Source organism: Vicugna pacos, chromosome 10 (assembly GCF_048564905.1).
Source record: "Vicugna pacos chromosome 10, VicPac4, whole genome shotgun sequence".
In the NCBI taxonomy this organism is placed as follows: Eukaryota; Metazoa; Chordata; class Mammalia; order Artiodactyla; family Camelidae; genus Vicugna; species Vicugna pacos.
The window spans coordinates 39,114,775-39,137,262 of NC_132996.1; the positions used below are offsets into that span (position 1 = coordinate 39,114,775).

The following is a 22,488-nucleotide window of genomic DNA, read 5'->3' on the forward strand; positions in this document are numbered from 1 at the left end:
CTCTGTATCTTGGAACCTCAAGAATAAAGCTCTGACCAAGAGAGAAAAGATGAAATATATTAAAGACAATGAAGGACAAAGTCTTACAGAAATGCCTATGTTTAGAAGCTAGACAAGGAAAAGGAGTCAAAAATTATAGGAAGAAAAGTAGTAAGCAGATTTAACTAGGGCTACAGAAGAGAATTTTCAGAATAAGAATTCAGTTAATTGTTGCAAATGACGCAAGAAGACTTACAGTGAATATGGTCACTAGACTGGCAATTAGTATTCATATTACCAGAAACAAGTTTCTGCAATATGATAGGAACAAGAGAGGATGATGAGAGACTAGAAAACCAGTAAGTACAAATTCTCCTTGAAAGAATAATGGTTGAAAATACTTTGGGGAGAAAGGAACAAGAAAAGAGGTGAAAAAAGTTAAGTTTTGGAAAAAGGAAAGAACAGCTCTTCCCTCCAAGAAAGAAGAGGCAAATAAATCTGAGGTGGGCAAGTGCATACAAAAAAATGGCCTTGACCTCACTATTTTTAAAAGAAAGGTAATTGGAAGTCCTGGCCTTAGCAATCAGACAAGAAAAAGAAAAGGAATCCAAATTGAAAAGGAAAAGGTAAAGCTGTCACTGTTTGCAGATGACATGATATGATATAGAAAAAAAAATCCTAGAGACACCAACAAAAAACTATTAGAATAAATGAATTCAGTAAAGTTGCAGGATTAATATAATTAATAAATTAATATACAGAAATTTCTTGCATTTCTATACACTGACAAAAACTAGAAGAAAGAGAAATTAAGGAAACAATCCCATTTACAACTGCAACAAAAAGAATAATATACCTAGGAATAAATTTAATCAATACAGGTAAAAGTCATGCTCTTGGAAAACTGTAAGACACTGATTAAAGAAACTGAAGACAACACAAATGGAAAGATACACTGTGCTCATGGAGTGGAAGAATTAATACTGTTCAAATGACCATACTACCCAAGGCAATCTACAGAGTCAATACAATCCTTATCAAATTACCAATGATATTTTTCACAGAATTAAAACAAATAATTCTAAACTGTGTATGGAAACACAAAAGATCCTCAACAGCCAAAACAATCCTGAGAAAGAAGCACAAAGCTGGAAGTATCATGCACCCTGACTTCAAACTACATTACAAAGCTACAGTAATCAAAACAGTATGGTACCAGCACCAAAAAAGACACATAGATCACTGGAATAGAACAGAGAGCCCAGAAATAAACTCACACTTTCACATGGTGAATTAATCTATGACAAAGGAGGCAATATACAAAGGTGAAAAGACAGTCTCTTCAATATATGATGTTTGTAAAACTGAACAGCCACATGAAAAAGGATCAAACCAGACTACTTCCTCACATCATATATAAAAATAAATTCAAAATGGATTAAAGACTTGAATGTAAGACTTGAAACCATAAAACTCCTAGAAGAAAATAGGCAGTATGTGCTTTGACATTGGTTTTAGCAATTTTTTTTTGGATGTGTCTCCTCAGGCAAGGGAAACAAAAGCAAAAATAAATAAATGGGACTACATTAAATTAAAAAGCTTTTGTACAGCAAAGGAAACACCAAAAAAGTGAAAAGGCAGCCTACTGAATGGGAGAAGATATCTGCAAATGATATATCTGATAAGGAGTTAATATTCAAAATATACAAAGAACTCATACAATTCAACGTCAAAAAAAAAAACCTTGATTTTTAAAATGGGCATTTTATAAAGGAAGACATGCAGATGGCCACAGACACATGAAAAAGATGCTCAACATCACTAATCACCAGGGAAGTGCAAATCAAAACCACAATGAGGTCTCACCTCACACCTAGAATAGCTATTATCAAAAAAAAGACAACAAATAACAAGTGCTAGCAAGGATGTGGAGAAAAGGGAACCCTGGTGCATTGTTGGTAGGTTGTAAACTGGTACAGCCACTATGGAAAGCAGCATGGAGGTTCCTCAAAAAATTAAAAGTAGAACTACCATACAACCCAGCAATTCCACTTTTGGGTATTTTTCCAAAGAAAACAAAGGCAGTAATTTGACAAGATATATACACCTCTGTGTTCACTGCAGTATTATTTACAATAGCCAAGATATGGAAGCAACCTAAGTGTTCAATGACAGATGAATGGATAATGATGTGGTATGTATCTACAATGGAATATTACTCAATCATAAAGAATGAAATCTCATTTGGGACAAAATGGATGAACCTAGAGGTTATTATGCTAAGTGAAATAAATTAGACAAGAGAAAGACAAATACCACATGACTTCACTTACATGTTGAATCTAAAAAACAAAACAAATGAACAACTATAACAAACAGAAACAGATTCATAGATACAGAGAGCATGGGGGAGGTGGGATGTATGAAATAGGTAATGAAGATTAAGAGGTACAAGCTTCCAGTTACTAAATAAATGAGTCACGGGGATGAAATGTACAGCATGGGGAATATAGTCAATAATATTGTAAGAACTTTGTCTAGTGACAGATGGTAACTAGACTTATCATGGTGATCATTTTGTAATGTACAGAAATACTGAATCACTGTATTATGTTGTGCACCTGGAACTAACAGTGTTGTAGGTCAATTATAATTTAATTTTAAAAAAGGGTAGTGAGGTCACCTATTAGAAGAGAGGTGGAAAGTGTAGATTAAGGATTAAGGAAAGTGGTGAAGGTTTGAAATAATTCATAAAAACTTAAGAGTACATACTCTATAATGCAGTTTTAACAATATTGGAAAGCTTTACACCTACACAAGTCCAAGGTTCATGCTATCTTACCCATGAAATTAGATAGTATACCAAGTTTTCAAAAAACGTATTTTAAGCATTGAATATAAACATATCAGTTGCTATTCAGAACAAAGCTGGTTATTTCCTTATTTGAATTTTTTGAAAATTTTATAGACTTCAGTAAGCTATTCAAATAGTGTACTACATTCAGCTAGACAATGAAAATCATATTTTAGTGAAGTTTACTTCTTCTTTAAAACTAATGTTAGGGGGAAGAATACAGCTCAGTGGTATAGTGCATGCCTAGCATGTACGAGGTCCTGGGTTCAATTTCCAGTACCTCCACTAAAAATTAATAAATAAATAAATAAACCTAATTACCTCCCCCCTAAAAAACAAACAAACAAAAACTAATGTTAGACATTGTGCTAATGGGAATATAAATTTTTACAATGTTAATGTAATCAACTTTTAGAATCAACAGCCACAGAATTCTGCAAAACCATTATATGAAAACAATTTGATTCATTACTAAAACCTTTGAAATCTGCTCAAAGTAGCTAAAGTTACAGCTATTAACTAAAAGCATGATTTAAATTTAAATTGCCAGAAGACAGTTTTAAGTACTATGCCTTTTCCTGATCTTGGTCACAAAAATTTGAACTGAAGTATTTAGATTATTATTAACAAAAGACACTAGAAGGAAACAGGAAGTAAGACTGCTGAGCAAGAAAGAAAACACCCTTCAGAGTTTTTACCACAAAACGTAAAATTCTTACAGGAAATGAATACTTATGTAAAGTAATTATAAAAAATAGGCACTGCTATCTTATTTCCCAACAAAAAATATGAACCTTAGGGAAGAGCTTTTAAATAGAGATGAATGGTGTATGAAAAATTAAAAGTTCCAGGCCAATGTTTGTACCACAGACTTCCAAAGTCAGCTTATTATTAGTGTTCTGTTTACCTCCCCCTTTTGGCCTAAATCAAACCAAACTTTATCTTCCTGTACACAAAATGATTAAACTTTAGTGTTAATAAAGGTGCTTAAAATTCTTATTTGAATATAAAAATTCTTCTATAGCACCTGTAACAAGTGCACACCAAACCTCTGAAAATTTCCAATAACTATGCGTTAACTACATGTGAAGGATCGTTACCAAATGGCTATTTATAAGTTCATTTATTCATATTTAACTATAATACCTGCCTCTTTGAATTTTCTTCCCCATTAGTCCTTGTTCTACTTTTTGGAACAATAAATTTTAAAACTGAGTTACTAAATTGAATTTTTTCCTTTCACAGAGAATTTTAAGCTTTCTATAAAATATATTTTAACTTTTAGCATCTGTCACCACTTGTCTATTAAAATCCAGCAAAAAAGAGCTACTTAAGGTAGCACAAAGTAACACACTCAATATATTGAAAAATTTAGTACAACACTATTTCATCTTTTTTACAAGAATATCATGATTTTAAGGTACTCTACTCTGGTTTGAGAACCTATGTTCAAAACCCAAAACTTTAAAAAAAAAAAAAAGTCCACTTTTTATCTTACATGGCAACTTTCCAAACTTTAAATATTATTCCTGAAAGGATCCCGGAAATCAACTAGCACAGCCAACTTTATCATAGATGAAGAAACTCACATCCAGAGTGTGACTTATCACCAGTATTATTCTCTTCTTCAGGCAAAGTATCTCCAGTCTTTTCAATAGCTCCTTTAATAGCATAGTTTCTAGATCCTTAACACTGTAGCCTTCTATTTTCAAGACACACACTGGTCTGGCAGTGGTCCTCCTCTTAGAATGTTGTGCTTCTCTTAGAATGTTGTGTTCAAACATAATTATTAGATGGGGTTTTAACAGAGCAGAGTATAATGGAATGTTCAAGAACTATACACCTCCTCAGCCATGCCACAGTTAGACTCCTCTAAGGAGCCAAAGCCACCTGAATTCAGACATTGTGCCATTTAGTAAAGTCTCTGACGTATATCTTAGTAATCTATCTCCACTCTAATTGATCAGCTGATCAAATCATGTTTGTTTTTGCTTACCTGGCTTTGACTCATGTCTCTCACAACCAATTTGCTTACTCCTTGATCATTCCCTCTATACTTTAAACAAAATATAAGAGCATGTTCCTGCTAAAACTCATCTTGCCCAGAGCCTAGTTAATACCTAGCATCTGAGCAACTAGCAATTTCCTGTAACTCTCATGTGATCTGATTCCCCAGACCCTGCTAGGGGAATTTTTTTCTATCTTTAGAAAACTACCAGTCCTCATTAGTCCTACAAGATGCTTTCTGAAAACACCCCAAATAAGGAAAATAAAGATGGTGCTGTGAGAAATATTAAAAATGAGTAGAAAAAGACGTATACAAAGAGATAATAAAAGGGATGTAAATGAAATTACAGCCCTGCCCCCATCAAAGGAAAAGGTGGAGAAAACATGAGTTGAATCAGAAGTAACCAGTCTAAACTACAGACGGCAAGAGGGAAAGCAGTGTTTTATAGCGAAAGCACTGGCAATCTATGCTAGGAGTTTAAAGTTGCAAAGAAAATGAAGAAAATACTAATTGGAGATAAGTTACTTTCTGAATCTGAGTTTCTTCATCCATGAAACAAAAGTTGGTCAGATTAGATAACCATGGTTATCACCTTAATAACTTTGAAATATGAGTTCATTTAACTAACTACAATACCATTATTACATGAAAAAATTAATAATTCCTTAACTTCTTTACATCTCAGTTTCCTCAACTGTAAAATAGGTATGGTCGCTCTGGTCTCAAAGGATTTTTAGGAACTCTCTACTGTCTCAGTGATTATAAAAAAAGAGTTCAGACTGAATATTTGCAGAATAGATAAAAAGCATGTAGCTCTTGGGTTCTGAGTTCCAGTCGTGGATCATTGGACAGTAAATAATTCTGGTCAACCCAGAAACTTCAGCTTGGTTAAGATGATAACCAGAGTTCACCTGAAATGGTAATCTTAGCTCACCTGGAATACTCTGTTTCCCTTAGTGGATAAATGATTTCCCAATGCTGGAAAGGTCAGAATTTGACATAGAGAGATAATGAAATAAACCAGACTCATTTATAAATATTTTATTAAATTCAAGATAATCTATGTATTATGGCTACAATGCATACATACATTGTGGAGGTGTCTGAGTGTATATATATGGAGGTGTGATGAAAGGGCAAGGTTATTTGAAAGTGACTTGGATGCTTACGCTGCGTTGCCTGGACAAACAGGGGCTCTGCCTTCTGCCAGTGGAAGGGCTGAGCCTAAACTCAGCTCTCTAAAGGACCAGGGACTTGCTTCTTTTTCTCTGATAGCAGAGACTGCAAGTTTCCATATCTCCTGAGATCTCCAGGTTCTAGGCAGTTGCCCTTCTCAAACAACTCCTACAAACAGCTAATAGCCCTAATCTAGACTGCATGGTGTCAAACACCATGCCTTCATGCTAAATCCATAAAAAGGAGACCCACAGTTGGGGAGGGATCTCTCACTCGAACACTAACCCAAATGTGAATCCAACAGTAACATGGCCTGAGCAGGATGGTAGGATCAGGGAGACCAGTGCCTTCCTTTTTTTTTTTAAAAAAGAAAAGGAGGGGGGGAAAATACACAGAACATAAATCTGCTGTTTTAACCTTTTAAAAATGTACAATTTGTTGGCTTTCAGTACATTCATAATGTTATGTGACCATCAATCACCACTATGGTAAGAACACTGAAATGTTCTAATTCCAGAACATTTTCATCATCCCCCGCCCCCCAAAAAATCCCTGTACCCGTTAAGCAATCATTCCTCATTCCCTCCATCCCCTGGCAAACGCTAATCTGCTTTCTTTTTCTATGGATTTGCCTTTTCTGGACATATATAAATTGAATCATACACTTTTTTTGTGTCCAGCTTCTCTTATTCGTAATGTTTTCAAGGGTCATCCATGTTGTAGCATATATCAGGACTTCATTCCTTTGTATGGGTGAAAAATGTTCCATTGTATGGACATAACACTTTTGCTTACCCATTTATCAGCTGATGGACATTTGGGTTGTTCCATTTTTTGGCTATTATGAATAAAACTGCTATGAACAATCCAATTTTTTTAATGGGCAAATGACTTTAAGACATTTTTTTTAAAAGGTACAGAAACAGCCAATAAGCATATGAAAAGATATCAAAATCATTAATCATCAGGGAAACGCATGTCAAAACCACAATGAGATACCACTTCACATCCATTAGAATGGCTATAATCCAAAAAATGGAAAATAACAAGTGTTGACATGGATGTGGAAAAACTAGAACTCTCACACATCGCTGAGGGGAATGTAGAATGGTATAGCCACTATGAAAACAGTTAAGTGGTTCCTCAAAAAGCTAAATGTAGAATTAATTATTAGCAACTCCACTCCTAGGTATATCCCCGACTCCCTTTTTAAATTATTCTTGGCTTAAAGTTTTCCCTTCTCCTTTCAAGTACTTTAGGAAACAATGTTATTTTGTAAAAACAAAAACCACGACAAGATGACATGGAATAATTAGACAAAATAATCTGACGTTATATTTATGATTCTAATTAAAAATGTGAAATTAACTTGTGATTTTTAGATTGAAAAATGTTAAGAAATTTGTAAACAGTATTGAAAAGCTTAAGAGAACTTAATAACATGTATTCCTTATGTGAGCTGTAGTTAAAATACATCTGGAAAATACTACACTGGTTAAGATTTTTCTGGATTCTGATCATGTCATCCAAAAACATCTTCATCCTTTTTTCTTAACCTTCTTAATATCTGCTTCTCTCTCCCCAGACATCCAAAATGGCTTTTTAAAATCAACAATTCAACATAAATCCATCCAAACCATGCAAAATTCGCTTCTCCTTCCCTAAATGATACTTGATTCTCAGTGCCTAAAGATAGCTAGGTGCTGATCTAATTAACTGAATGATAAAATTCACATTAAGGTTGAGAATGAGCCTTAAACATTCCTAGAACCCACAGATATTATAAACGCAAAATACAAATCTTCAGTGGTGTACTACAAATGGAAAGGAAAAGTCTAAGCCCTGCTGCCTCTCTTCTGGGACAAGACATCCTGTCCCAGGCACCCTGACGTAATGTCTCCAGATAGTAAGACTCAGCAACTTTACCACATAGACTGTAGTGCTGTTCTTCACTCTTATCAATATAGGTGTTAAAGAGGGTCCTTTAAATGGCTTTTCTCCCATCTCTCTGGGGTTCTCCTTCCTTCCTCCCTCATGGTTAAAACAACAAAACAGTAGACATGAGAACTTCTAAAATGGGGTTAAAAGCCAAAATTCCTTACCCTGAAAAATAAAGGCTATATGGAAGAGAAAGCAGGACCACATATAGTGAGTAGACATTGAGAGACAGATAAAAACTATCTTAAAATATCAGTGACAGTTGGATCCTTGTAGGTTTTTAAATATATAATCCTAGAAAATATTAATAGCAAGCAATTTCTCGATTGGCCTACACATTTAATCCTGTACCATATAATCTAGGATTCACACTATACTTCAGAATAAAGAAAATGATTCAAAATGAAAAATATTTCTTTTACCTAATAAATTATGTACACAAATACAAATTCTGTGTTATACTACTAGGTTTAAGACGTTAGTACGAAAAGACTATACCTGAGATATTTGGCCCTGGACTTTTGTAAGCTGAGTTGTTCGAATATTTAAAGACTGGCTTCTTGTTACTGTTGCCCCAGAAAGAGATTTTCCATTCAGCTTTCTTTCAAGGTGACAACTTGCTGGTGATCTCTCTTCAAGAAGAACAGCATCCCAAGGATCGTCTGCTAGCAAACCTGGTACATTTTTCTCTTCCTCATGGTCCAGTACCTCCACATTGTCCACCTTAGGCTTACTTAGAGGATCCAAGTCTAACCAGTCAAATTTACTGATATCTTCAGACTTTGGAGATACTTGAAGATTGCTGATTGTTGCTTTTGAATTTATCTCCAAATCAGTCCTTGCTTTTCCATTTTTTAAGAACTCTGATGTACTAGCTATTTTGTCAAACAGCTTTGCCATGTCAGGACTGACTACTGGACGATAGATAGGCAAGCTTCCTTGTGGATGAAAGGGTGTGGCGGGTGTCAAAGGATATGAAAAATATGGAGACTGTCCTGGAAGACTTAAATATATAGGTTCTGTGGATGGAAAAGTAGGCATTCTTGGATTGAAGCCATTTTGGAATGCAGTCTGTTTACTACTGTAACTTGACTGATAAATAGAAGGTAAAGTATAACTGGAAGGCCCAGATAATCCAGGTGGCCACTGTCCTCTCTGAACAGTAGGTCTAAGATAGAGCTGTGCTGAAAATGATGGGCTCAGAATAGGAGTAACTGGCAAAACAGGTGTTTTCCTAGTCTCAAAACTGTCATCCAGCAATAGTTTCTCAAGTTCAGCTTGGGTGAGTTTTTCTACATCAATATCTACTGCTCTTTTTTGGGTATCTGCTTCAGGAAACACCATGAGATCATAATCCTGTTTGTTATAAACTTGTGCTTTTTGTCTGGTGCTGTTTGACAACTCAAAGCCTCTCTGATTATCAGTCACTTGTCTATCCTTTTGTAGTTTTGCTAAAGCCTCTGCTTCCATCTGTAATGCTTCTTCTTTGTCCACATCTTTTGTTCTTGTTGGTTCCGGATGCGAAGATGAGCACTGCTCAAATCCACTGTTGCTGGATATCTGAGCCATGTCTACTTAAAGGACAAAACCTTCCCCAATCTATTTTTTTCTTGTAGCTTCCAAAATAGCAAAACCTATACATAAAAATAAACATAACACTCAATTAGATTTTTAAAGCACAAGTTTATTTCATTTGTAACCTAGTTCATATGATTTAGGATTTAATGCCACTTACAAATACACCACTAAAATAAAATGAACAGTTGGGGTAAATCTGGGTTAAGGAACACTTTTAAAACACCTTATACACTGTTGCGTTAACAGAGATGTTTCTACATACATGACTTTACCCCATTCCCTGACCTAATAGGAAAGCTAACACAGTAAATGAACTCAAGCAGTTTTCACTTCATCTGTCACAATGGCTGCTATTAACCAGTGGCACTTCTGGCAGAATTCTTAGCATGAAAGGGCTTAAGTGCTAGTCACATATTTTCAAGAGTTCAGACAGGGTTTACTGTTACGCAAACAGCAAGTCAAAGTGGTTTAAATCTTTTGCTATTTGTTAAATTGCTCAAAAGCAAATTAGCAATAAATTCAACACCTAGACAATACAATCAAGTAACTATTATTTTATCAAAACATCATATGAAAAACTGATTAAAGACTTGTAATAGTCCAGAAATGTTTACAAGGTATACTGTAACATATATTAGAAAAATAAGACAAAAGTGTTAAGTCTATAAGAAGCTGTAATGCTCTACTCAAAGGTCAAATTATGGCTGAATTTATCACTTCTATTTTGATTATACACAGTTAAATCAACAGCTAGTAATACTAAAATTTCTCCTTTTCAAATTGCTAAAATATCTATTCATAAACTAGAAGATAGTTTATTAAACTCTCTCATAGATCAGTTAATAAACATTTATATTCCTGTATTTAAAATAAACCATTTAATTCACATCAAGATTATCCTATGAAGCAAGGTGACCAATTAAAGGGTTAGTTATCTACTGTGTAACAAAGAACACATTTCCTGCTTCTAATCAATGATACAGGGATTAAATATGGGTTCTGGAGTCATACCACTTTGATTTATGAAGCTGTAAACCCTTGAACAAGTGAAAACTTTTCCATATGCCTTAGTTCACTAACTTTTAAAGTATGAAAAAGTACCTATCTCCTAAATTACAGAGGATTAAATGAAACAGTGTAACTTAAAGTGCCTATCAGTAACCTTAAGCATAAGCATTAAATGAATGGCATCTATTATTAATCTAATCTGGTTTGAGATACATCTAGTTTGAATACCTGTTAATGCAAGAGAGCTCCTGTTTACATCCTTTTTTCTAATAGTGCTGATCTATAGTATGTGCTCAATAAATGCTTAATGAAAGGAGGTAGAGAAATGCTCAAAATAAAATCAAACTAATGTAACACAAATGAGAATCCTAAATGTTAAGGTAATACTAAATTTAAAAATTATTAGTGATGAGGACATGAAGAAAGGGGTATTCAAGAAAGACTTTTTTTCCAATTCTTTTTACACAACTACAGTTGACTTTCTGAGGCATTTCACTGAAAAGTTATTCCAATTTTTCCCTTCTACTACCTAGTAGACTGCAAAACTAGGCACGGTGTATACTTAAAAGTTTGTACACTTCATTGCATGTAAACAATTTATCAAAAGAAAAAAACTACATACTGACTCTCACTAAATATGCATGAAGTACCTAGAGGAAAATACTAATGTCTACAATTTATTTTGAAATGCATCCAAAAAATAAGAGAAATAACAGAGAAATGACAGATGGATAAGTATGTGATAAAGCAAGTACAGGAAAATGTTAATAGTAGAATCTAGGTGGTGGAATATAGGTATTCACTTTGAAATTCTTTCAATTTGGCCTCAAGACTGAAAATTTTCAGAATAAAATGTTGGATGGGGAGGAATGGGCACACATTCCTCCCATTCCAGTACACACTTCCCTTTGCAATGTGACTTTGTTGCTCCTCCCATAAACAGGCGTGTCTAGTTCTCTACTTGGTCTGAGCTGGCCTTGTGACTTGCTTTGACCAACAGAATGTGAAAGAAGTGGCACTGTGGGAGTTCTAAGCCTATCATAAGAGGCCTTACTGCTATATCTCTTCCTTTCCTGAGAGCAGTTACTGCCATGTGAATGCTCACAGAGGATAAGAGAGCACACAGAGAGAGAGGTTCAGCCAACAGCCAGCATCAACCACCAAATACGTGAGTGCAGCCACCATCCTAGATCATCCATCCACAGCTGAGATGACCACAGCCACATGAGTGACCCATGGCAAGACCAGCAGAAGAAGCCACCCAGCCTGAATTCAAGCCAAACTGCTAACCTACAAAATCATTTTGGAATGATCTGTTACATAGCAACAGGTAAGTGATAAACCTTTCCTTCTTACTTTTAGAAAACAAAACTGAAGTCATTTACCTATTTAACAGCAAATTCGTTTTAACCTCCACAGTCACTGCCACTATCTTCCTTCACCTGGCCTCAGAGAATGAAGAGTTCCCTTTTCCTTTCTAAAGATGCCTTTCCACTTATATCTTTAATCCCTGAATTTCCCTTCTTCATCAATGATTGCCTCTTTTACATTATTAATTTCTCCCTTACTTGTTTCCGCTCCTCTGCCATAAAAATGCTCAAGTTTACTCCATACTGAGGGGAAAAAATCTTAACATTCCCCTTTAGGCTCCAGCAGCTTTTATTTTAATTTTCTTCTTTCACTGCCAAACTTCTCAAATGAATGACCTAGAAAGTCTTTTCTTTACCCAGTCTGCTTTGGAAAAATTCTACTTGTCCTTCAGGACCCAATTCAAATACTGTCTCCTATCTGAAGCTTTTCTTAAGAAGCTTCTATCAGAATTCATTTTTTTTTTGAAACTCAACTAAAGTTAATCATCTTTTTTTTGTAGATGTTATGCTGTTTTTGCCTACTCAGCTTCCTTTCTTCTGGTAGTAGAATATATAACTTCCTTTTTGGAAACTATTTATCTCCCTTTTGTTCTACCTACTTCAAATTAGGTTGGACCATCCTTCTCCCTTCCCTCACCCTATCTCCACCCCCAACACCCCTGAAGATCCAAGTCTGGCCATCAGAGTTAACTACATATTTCTAGAACTATTTGGAAAGGAAGCTTATCATTGCAGTTGCTAAGCTGACTGGATGGATGTAAATCTGACACTGTTTTGTCTGTCTTTGCCACCACTTGACAGGATACTGCCTGAGAATGAATCCAAGCCAGAAGAAAACTAAGATAAACGAAATGAGGTGGATTCTAGATATTACATTAAACATGGATCCAACCCATGTCCAAGGCCAGTCTTTTCATTTATGTAAGCCAATAAATCCCCCTTCTTGCTTAAGCCAGTTTAAAATTATTTTCTGCCAATGATAACCCAAGAGTATTTTTGATTTGACACAGAACCTGTAACCTGTATGTCTACCCAAAAGACTAGAATAAGCTTCTTTAGTGCAGAAGTCTACTTTGTTCATTTTTTTCCTCCACATTTAAAAGCATCCTGCTTAATAAATACGGAATTTAGTTGAATGAACATGTGTTTTACAAGAAGGAATGAGGGCTACTAGAGTGTCTTGGAGAAGGGATTTCAGATGGCACAAGAGTACGGACATATGATGCGAGAAATGAATCAACTGTTATTACCTGTTACTGAACAACACAATACATTGACTATTTTTCACAAAATCAAGTGGATTAAAACCAAACATTTTCCTAAAAGATAAAGATAATGAACTGCCATTCATCTTCCACAAGCATGATGCTAATTTGTAATTTAAGTATTCTCCTGGCTACCATATTTTACTAATGATTGTGAAAGGGAACAGGACCCTCTGGGCCTCCCTGATACAAATCCTTTCTGTCGTCCATTTCTCTTTTGTGGGAAGTAGGCTTCATGAAGCCCCCTTGACCTTTCCTGAGTTTCAAAGGGTAGATTCAAACAGTTGCTAGTCAGGGAAGGAAGGGAATGCAGTAACAAGGGAGGAACAGTCCTAGGGCAGGGTCCTGGTTCTTCCTCAAGGAATATACATACTAATAACTTTAATATCTTCTGCAGGAACTAAGCCTCCCAACACCTGCCTCTTGTTTATGGCTGAGCAGAAAGTGCAGAAAGATTTGAGGGGGAACACTGGGTCTGGCATTCTGATTAAAAGCAACTTTTTTTTGGTTACCAAGGCTGTTGCTTCCAGGATTATACCCCCGGCCCCTCCCTTGACTAGAAACCAATTACTCTTGTCTAAGTCTCAGGAAGCAGCTGCAATAAGAAACAAGAACTGGTTAGAACCAACAGAGCCCAAGATGATGGAGGATTCGTCTTCCATCCATTGAGCTTCATTATATGCTGACTGTAATGTATTAGCATGCTAAATGATACACCCAGCGGCAAGGCAGATGACAATTGCCATGGCAACAACGAGAAAAGCCTGTACAAAGAAAGATTGGCTCCATCATACCTGGAAGAAGGACATGACAGCAGAAGCCTCTCAAAAAAATCCATGTGGTCTGAGCCCCAGCTGAGCCAGAGCTGCCTCTACTGGCCATCCTGGCTGACAGCTCCCTGCTGGAGTGCTTTTTCCTCTCTCAAGCGCTTTCCTTCCTTTTCCCCTTCTGAGCAACAAAGTGGCTGTTCACTTTGTTTCTCTGCCTCTGCTGTGCGAATTCTTTCACAGTCGGCAGCAAGGACCCACACTTTGGTGGGCTTCCTAATTTAGGGGTCCCTCTATCCACTAACAATAGGATATTTTTGTCAAAGGGGAATCTGGAATTTTTTAAAGTGCATCCGAGATACACTTAATTCAATGGAGAACAGACTCTTATTCCAAATATTTCAAATTAATATTATCTTTTACTTATTGACTAAGGTATAAAATTAATAGGTTAAAATACATTTTAACAGTATTTTAATATCAATTCATTTGTTTGCTCTATCCCTAATTCCAACCCAAAGCAGTATATGCTAATGTAAATTCGACTCTAAGCAGTAACAGATGTCTGTAGCAGCCAAATCACCATATTTTAGTTTTCCAAAAGATTATTATGCATGTATACTCAAATGATAACAAAAGACTTAAAAGGTTGTCCAAAAGTAACCCTGTGCTTCAGCTATTTTTCTAAGGCTGCTGCACTGACATGCTCCATTAATTTTCAAAAATAAACTTCACTTGATGACAAACATTTAGCAGGAAATAATTTCCAACATGCTAATTCAAAACGAAAACTTCAGTACTAATGTTCCCCTAATTCAAGCTGGGAAGGACAATATAACTTGTTTTTGAATGATGATTGTATATCATCTGCCAAAAATTTCCCAAGATAAAGTAACCCAGTGCAGATCACAAGGCTGTAGCTACTTTAAAATTCTTCAAAAGAGGGCAATTAAACTATTCAGCTAAACCTTTGGATACTGTTTACAGACCCAAATGAATTAATTTAAAAGCTCTTGGCTTCTTTTGACGTTCATTTACAATTTAAATTTAAATCTCAAAAAATAAAATAAAACAAAACAAGTTAGTCCTGTTACCCATTTAAATGTTTTCTGATCTTAAAATTCAAGATACCTAGAAAATGGAGAAACAATTATTTGAGTTTAATAATACAAACATTCTCCTTTAAAATCGAAATTAATCTCAAAGAAAAATAAATTATGGTAGCTCCCTGGAATTGAATATTATGCCACTATTAAAAATAAAATTATGAAGACTGCAGTAAAATAGCTGTTAAAACTGTAGAAAAATCTATATACCTCTATTTATGCAAAGACCTATAATAAGTAGTTACTATTATTATCCCTAGTACACAAATGAAGAAATTTAAGCACATCAGTTATATAATCTGCCCAAGCTCATAGCAGCTAGCAAGTGGTGAAATCAGGACTCAAATCTAGGCAGTGCTAACTCACTAGGATATATTTTCATGTTAATAGTTATCTGGAGTCAGTAAGTGTCTAGACATATCTTATCCTTTATAAATACCAACTTTCTTCCCCAATCCTAGAGTTCTTTCTTTCTGTAGTAATAAATTATTTCTTTTAATTCTATCATGAACTAATTAATACTGCTATTTAGCTGTAACATGTTCCAATTTATTACCACCAGCTCAGTAGCAAATTTATAATTTTATTGAGGGCACAAATTCTTATTTTATTCATCCTCTACTCTCAAATTTCTACTATAGCTGTTAAATGAATGCACCATTGACTACAAAACTCAAGACACCATTCTTTTTATCAAAGAGAAGCACAAATTCTAAAACCAAAAACAGACTGAAGGAGTCATTTATTACTAATTCAACTAAAATGGGAAAATCATGTGGTTGAGTTTAGAATAAACAAGTGGTGGAAGAAAAATTATCTTTAAAACTAGAAGGGCTAGAGATGGCACCAGAAAACTAAAAATGGGAGATGCTTCATTTGTGCTTAAAAAAAAAAAAAACTCCATTGGAGAAGATAACCTTCTTCTATCTTTACAGATTCATGAAGGGGAAAAACACTCGTGACCAAAAAAACAAACCAAAAATACCCCAAGTACTTTGGTATTAGGCACTATACAAATTTTTGCAAAAGACAAAATAGAAGAATGCCCAGGTGTTGGATTAGGTTAGAATAGCATTATTCAACAGAAACAGAAGGCAAGTCACATATGGAATTAAAAGTTTTTACAGCTACATTAATAAAAAAGAAACAGATGAAATTAATTTTAACAATAAATTTTACCTAGTCCAGTATATCCAAAATAGTATCATTTCAATAGATAATCAATATAACAATATGAATTGGATATACTTTCATTTTTTTTTTATACTAAATATTCAAAATCTGGTATATATTTTACACTTACCACATTTCAACTTAGACTAGCCACATATCAAGTGCTCAACAGCCAAAGGACAACAAGCCAGTGGACAACACAAGGTTATGATTTTATGAGAAAAGGAACAAAAAACATGTGAACAAGCATTATTATCTTCTAGATGGTAAGGAAAAGTTTATCTTCCCCAAAGTTACCTCTCCTCTCAAGTCAATAAAATATCTCAACTGCCAATTAGTTATTTTTCAGGAGAATAAAATTTTATTTTTTTAAGTTCCATGGCTGATATATGGCCTTTTAACTCAGGCCAGTTTTTATCATCCTTTGTAATTTTTTTGTATTTTCAAAGTTTATAATTTCCAATTACTCTTTTATAATTAGAAAACGGTTAACATTTCATAGAGAAATGTGTTTACAATTGACCACATAGGATAAATTAGAAAATGATTAAATATTTAAGTATAAAAAAATAGAATCATAAAGCCAAAAGAAAATATTGAGTCTCTATGTAACCTCCAGCATAAAGAAGGCTGCCATAATATGATTCAAAACCTACAAGCCATGAGAGAATATTCAAGGACATAAGCATTTAAAAAAATAACTTTTGTTTGGCAAACAAGCACCACTAAATTTATTCATTTCTTCAATAGTCATTGGGTGTATACCATGCACCAGGCACTGTTCTAGGTGCTGAAAAGTAAAGTAAAATAACTATTAGAAATGTCAATGGAAAAACAATAAACTGGGGAAAATATTTGCTATTCATATCACAGAGAAAGAGCTAATTTTACTAATACATAATATAAAGCCTGTAAAGAGAAACAACCCTATGGAAAAAATGGACTAAGAGTTTGAATAAGAAGTTCACAAAAAGTAAAGATGCTTAGCTTTACTCATATTGAGGCAATAGCAATTTAAAAATTATACTAAATCTAACTGTATGCCAAATTGATAATGAACACACAGAGAAAGGGAAAAAATACTCATCATATGAAAATTTGTTAGATACATAAAATAGTAGATAAAGGAAAATTTATAGCTTTATGATGTTAGAAAAGTGGAAAGGTTGAAAACTTAACGAACTAAGCATCCATCTCATGAAAGTAGAAAAATAACAGCAAAATAAAAGTATTAGGAAGGGAAAAACGACCACAGAAGAAATTAGTGGCATAGGAAACATACAACAGAGAAGATGCACAGAACTGAAAGCTGGGTCTTTTAAAAATATTAATAAGATATCTGGTGATGCTGATCAAGAAAAAATAATTAAGTAATAAACAATATCAAGAATTAAAAAAGGACATCCAACAGATGCCACAGACATTAGAAAGATAATAAGGATATTAATTTTAAAATACAGACAAATTCCTAGAAGATAATAACTTACTAAAACTAACTTAAACAGAAATATAAAGTTGAATAATCTTATAACCATTAAAGAAACTGAATTAGCAGCCAAAAATATTTTCCTCAAAGAAAACTGCAGGGCCAGATGGCTTCTCTGGATTCATAAAATAAAAAATAACTACCTTCCACAAACCCTTTTAGAGGACAGACAAGAAAGTACATTTCCCAAACATTTTATGAAGTGACTATTACTTTTGATAACAAAACCAGGCAAGGATGAGACAAGAAAATTACAAACCAATCTTACTCACAAACACCAACACAAAAAGTTCTAAACAAAGTAACAGCAAATCAAACTTAGTAGTAAATATAAAATGCAATTTACCACATGGAATAATTAAAGAATTCAACAGGAAAAGTATGTTTTCACCTCAATAGGTATTCTTAGCCAACTATGAATAGAAGGGGAAGTTCCTTATTTGACAAGAAGTATCATCAAAAATCATACTTAATTGTAAAACCTTGAAAGCTCTGACCATGAACCTCCCCTCTGACCATGAACAAACACCATGATGCCCAGCACCACTTCTATTCAACATTTTATAGACTCCTAGACAGAAAAGCAAGAAAAAGAAAAAAGAGGGTAGGTTCAAACAGGAAAAAACAAAACATTATTTACTGATAAAGTAAAAAGTCCAAAGAATATGCAGGTAATTAATAGAATTACCTACCAGAGTTTAGCAAGGTTGCTGGCTATGATACTTTAATACAGAAATTAATTGTATTTCTATATTCCTGCAATGAATGATTAGAAAAAGCAGTTTTCAAAAAATACTTACAATAACATTCACATACATGAAACCCACCAACTAACTAATAATACATGTATTGAAAAGTTGCAGGGGAAATTATAAAAGTTTACTGACAAATACTGACTATTTCAATGTAACGGATATTTTTCCATGTTTACAGATTTGAAGACAATTTTATACAGATGCCACCTCTCTTGAAATAAATCTATAGGTTCAATGCAATCCCAATCAAAATTCAAACAGATTCTTAAGATAAAATTTGACAAGGTGATTCTAATATTTATACAGTAACCAAAAGGGCCAAAATAGCCAAGACCCTCTTGAAAAAGAACAAGGTAGGAGGACTTGCTCTACCCAATAAAAATTTATTAAAACGCTAACTTTACTTAGGATAGTATGGTATTTATGCAAGAAGAGATAAGTCTAGAGAACATGTTAAGAGCCCAGAAATAGACACACACCTACACAGACAGCTGACTTAAGACAAAAGTGGCATCTCAGAGCACAGAAAGAAGTGTCATTTCAATAAATGGTGCTAGAACAAATGGAGGGACTCCTCCTTCACTCCTTGAGCAAAAATCAACTCAAAGCAAGCCCAAGCCAAACACCTAACTGTGAAAGGAACTATAAAGTCTTTAGAATCAGAGAAAGGAAAAATTTCTTAAATAAGATATATAAAACACTAATCATATGAAGAAAATAATAAATTTGACTATAGTAAAATCCAGAACTTTTATTCATCAAGAGACACCAAAGAGAACAAAAAACAAGCCACAGGAAGGAAGATATTTTTAACATGTAACCAAAGGACTCAAATCCTGGGTAAATAACTCCTACAAATTAAAAAGAAAAACAATCAAAGAAAAATGGGCAAAGACATGAACTTCACAAAAATGAAATCCAATGGCCAATAAATATACGAAAAAAAGCTCAAACTAATTAGTAATCAGGGAAATGCATATTAAAACCTCAGTGAGATACCACTACACACATGTAATCCTGGGGGGAAAATATTAAATCTTACAATACTAAGTAATAACAAGAATATGAAAATCTTGGGTTCCCAGGATCCCATCTCAGGTTTGATAACTTGACAGTAAGAGTCATAGAACACAGGGAAACAGCTTACTATTACCAGTTTACCATAAAAAGTATACAATTCAGGAAGAAGCAATGAAAGAGATGTATAAGGCAAGGTTGGGGGTGGGGAAATGTGTGGAGTTTCCACGGCCTCTCTAGAAGTACGACCATCCCCAGCACCGCAATGTGTTCACTAACCTGGAAGCTTCTCAATCCCATCATTTAAGAGTTTTTATGGAGCTTTCATTACATAGACATGGTTGATTAAAATCACTGGCCACTAATTAGCTCGGTCTCTAGCTCCTTTCCCCTCCCCAGAGGTCAGGAGGTGGGGCTGAAAGTTCCAACTCTATGATCAAGCCTTGGTCTTCCTGGCAACCAGCCCTCAACCAGAAACTATCTGGGGATCCCAAACAGTAGTCATCTCACTAGCATAAAAAAAGACTTAATGCTCTAGAGATTCCAAGGGTTGTAGGAGTTGCAGGAACTTGACAGGAACTGGGGACAAAGACTAAATATTTATTTTTTATTATACTGCAGTTCATTCAATGGAATTCTGCACATCAATGCCAGTGAACAAATTCAAGCTATAAAAAATAAAACTTAGAAACATAATGTTAAGAAAACGGAGAGACAAAAATACACACAATGATTCCATTCAAAAACATTTAAAACTAAATAATATTGTTTAAGAACGCTTACACAACAGAAAAACTTCAAAGGAAAGGATTATCAAAAGTTAGGATAGTGGTTACTCACGGGGAGGGAGAGACAGACAGATAAGGGAGAAGTTCACTGGGGACTTCTGGAATACCAGCAATGTTCTAGTTCCTAACCTAGCAAATGGTTACACAAGTGCTTGTTTTGGAATAACTTATTAAATAATCATACATGCTTTAGGCACTTCTCTGTGTTATTTCACAATAAAAAAGAATCCACTCCCCACATATTTTAAATATCACATTTTCACATCTATATTATACACGGTATGTGAAAAATAACAAAAACACCTGCATTACTACTACTACATACTAATATGTGAATTTTTTTCTTACCCACGTGTGGCAAATTATGTGAACACAAGAACTTCAACTTTCTAGTGATGCCATAAAAATAATAGAAGTTCTAAGAGCTACACTGTCCCTTTTCATTTGCCTAAATCAAGGACACTGTCCTAACTCATTAAGGGATATGTGGATAGGGTAAGATTGTAAAAGAAAAGAAACAAACTATAAAATATGGCTTCTCAAATTCTTACCACCTGTGAATCACTTAATGTGCACAGCACATAAGATGATCAATTTATGTAAAAAATATTTACTGCATTTAAAAATACAAGTAAAACATTTAAAAATGAATAGTAAGATACTCCAGTGAGATGAGTCTACATTCTCACCATTGTATGTATATCCAGTAAATTTATTTTCCTTCTTATTTGAATTAAATTAGAAAATTTTAATTAAATTATAGCTTGTCAGGAAGGTAGCAATGTTTGGTGGTGGCTCTGTGAGATAGTTATGGATATGTACATAAAATCTTACAAGCTCTACCTTCAAATATTTCTGAATTTGAGCATTTCTTCATTGTACTCCTGCTACCATCCTAGACCAAGCAACCATCACCTCTTGCCTAGATTAGTGAAATAGCCTCCCAATCTGTCTCTGCTACCCCTCTATCCTGTACCTTCTAACTATTATCAACACAGCAGCCAGAGGGACATTGAAAAAGATCTTCTCATCCCTCTGCTCAGAATTTCCAACAGCTCCTATTTCACTCAGAGAAAAGGTAAAATATTTACAATAGTCCACTAGGCACTTTAATATCTGGTCCCTCTATTTCCTCTCTCCTGTAAGTCTCCTCTCTGCCCTGTCACACTAGCCTCCTTGTTCCTCAAATACTCAGAGCCTTTGCTCTCTGCTCCCTATGTCTGGACTGTTCTTCCCCTGGATAGCTGAATGGCTCACTCTCTCCAAGTCTCCACTGAGAAGGTAACATCTGAGTAAAGTCCTCCCTGACAACACAACTTTCTCTAACTTCACTGCCTATGAACTTAACTTATTTTCTTCTTAGCAATGTAGTACCATCCAATATACTGTGTATTTTACTTATTTTATTGCTTAACTTTCCCCACTAGACTATAAATTTAATGAAGCTAGGATTTATCTGTCAAGTTCACTTTTATATCTTCAGCACCCAGAACAGTCCTGGAATAAGCAGGAAGTAGTTCTTTACTGTAGAGTGTCTTCAGTATTCTGTAACATGTTCAAGAGTACACAAAACTATACTCAAAATGAATACTTTAACCTAAGAGCTATAACATTTTTAATCCACTACTGTTGCACTGATTTTTATTTAAAGTTCTTGGAACTCATCTTAAATGTGCCAAATAATAAACCATTAACTTCTTTCTTTGAGAGAAGAAAATCAATGTGTACACTGTGTACATATTTTCAGAACTGTTCTTCAGAGCCACATAGCTTTTTAGCCAGACTGAAACGCATTACTATTTCAAGTACTTGTGGGAAATACAATTCATGTCTGCTTGCTGATTGAAAGTACTGGCCTTGGGTATAACAGAGCAAGTTGGCTAGAGATGAATCTTTAGTTGTTATCTATTTAAAACTAAAGACCTGAAAGTCATGAAAGAGGTTGAGATTGCACTGGGATAATATGTAGAATGAAGAGAGAAAAAGAGATCTTGAGGGCCACAAAACAAAAGGTCAAAGGAAAATAACAGTAAAGTGTGAGGACTGCTATCGGAGAAATAAGGGAATAGAATGTCCTAAAAAGGAGTTGGTCAGTATTGTTAGAAACTACTGAGATGACATAGGATGAAAACTCAAAAAACTCCAGATTTAAGAGCTCATTTGTGATCATTTTAAGAACTTTATTGAGATATAATTAACTTATAAAGTTCACCCACTTAA

General features: G+C 34.6%; 1 protein-coding gene across 2 annotated transcripts in view; it reads right to left on the bottom strand.

The window, feature by feature from the left end:
• Positions 1-22,488, bottom strand: part of PIK3C2A (phosphatidylinositol-4-phosphate 3-kinase catalytic subunit type 2 alpha) — an 88,826-nt gene that overhangs the window by 57,483 nt on the left and 8,855 nt on the right. For both annotated transcript variants that reach the window (XM_006209325.4, XM_072969641.1), the window contains one exon: positions 8,454-9,589. In XM_006209325.4, the coding sequence (XP_006209387.2) occupies positions 8,454-9,524 (1,071 nt within the window). In that variant the 5' untranslated portion in view covers positions 9,525-9,589. The remainder of the gene's footprint in view (positions 1-8,453; positions 9,590-22,488) is intronic.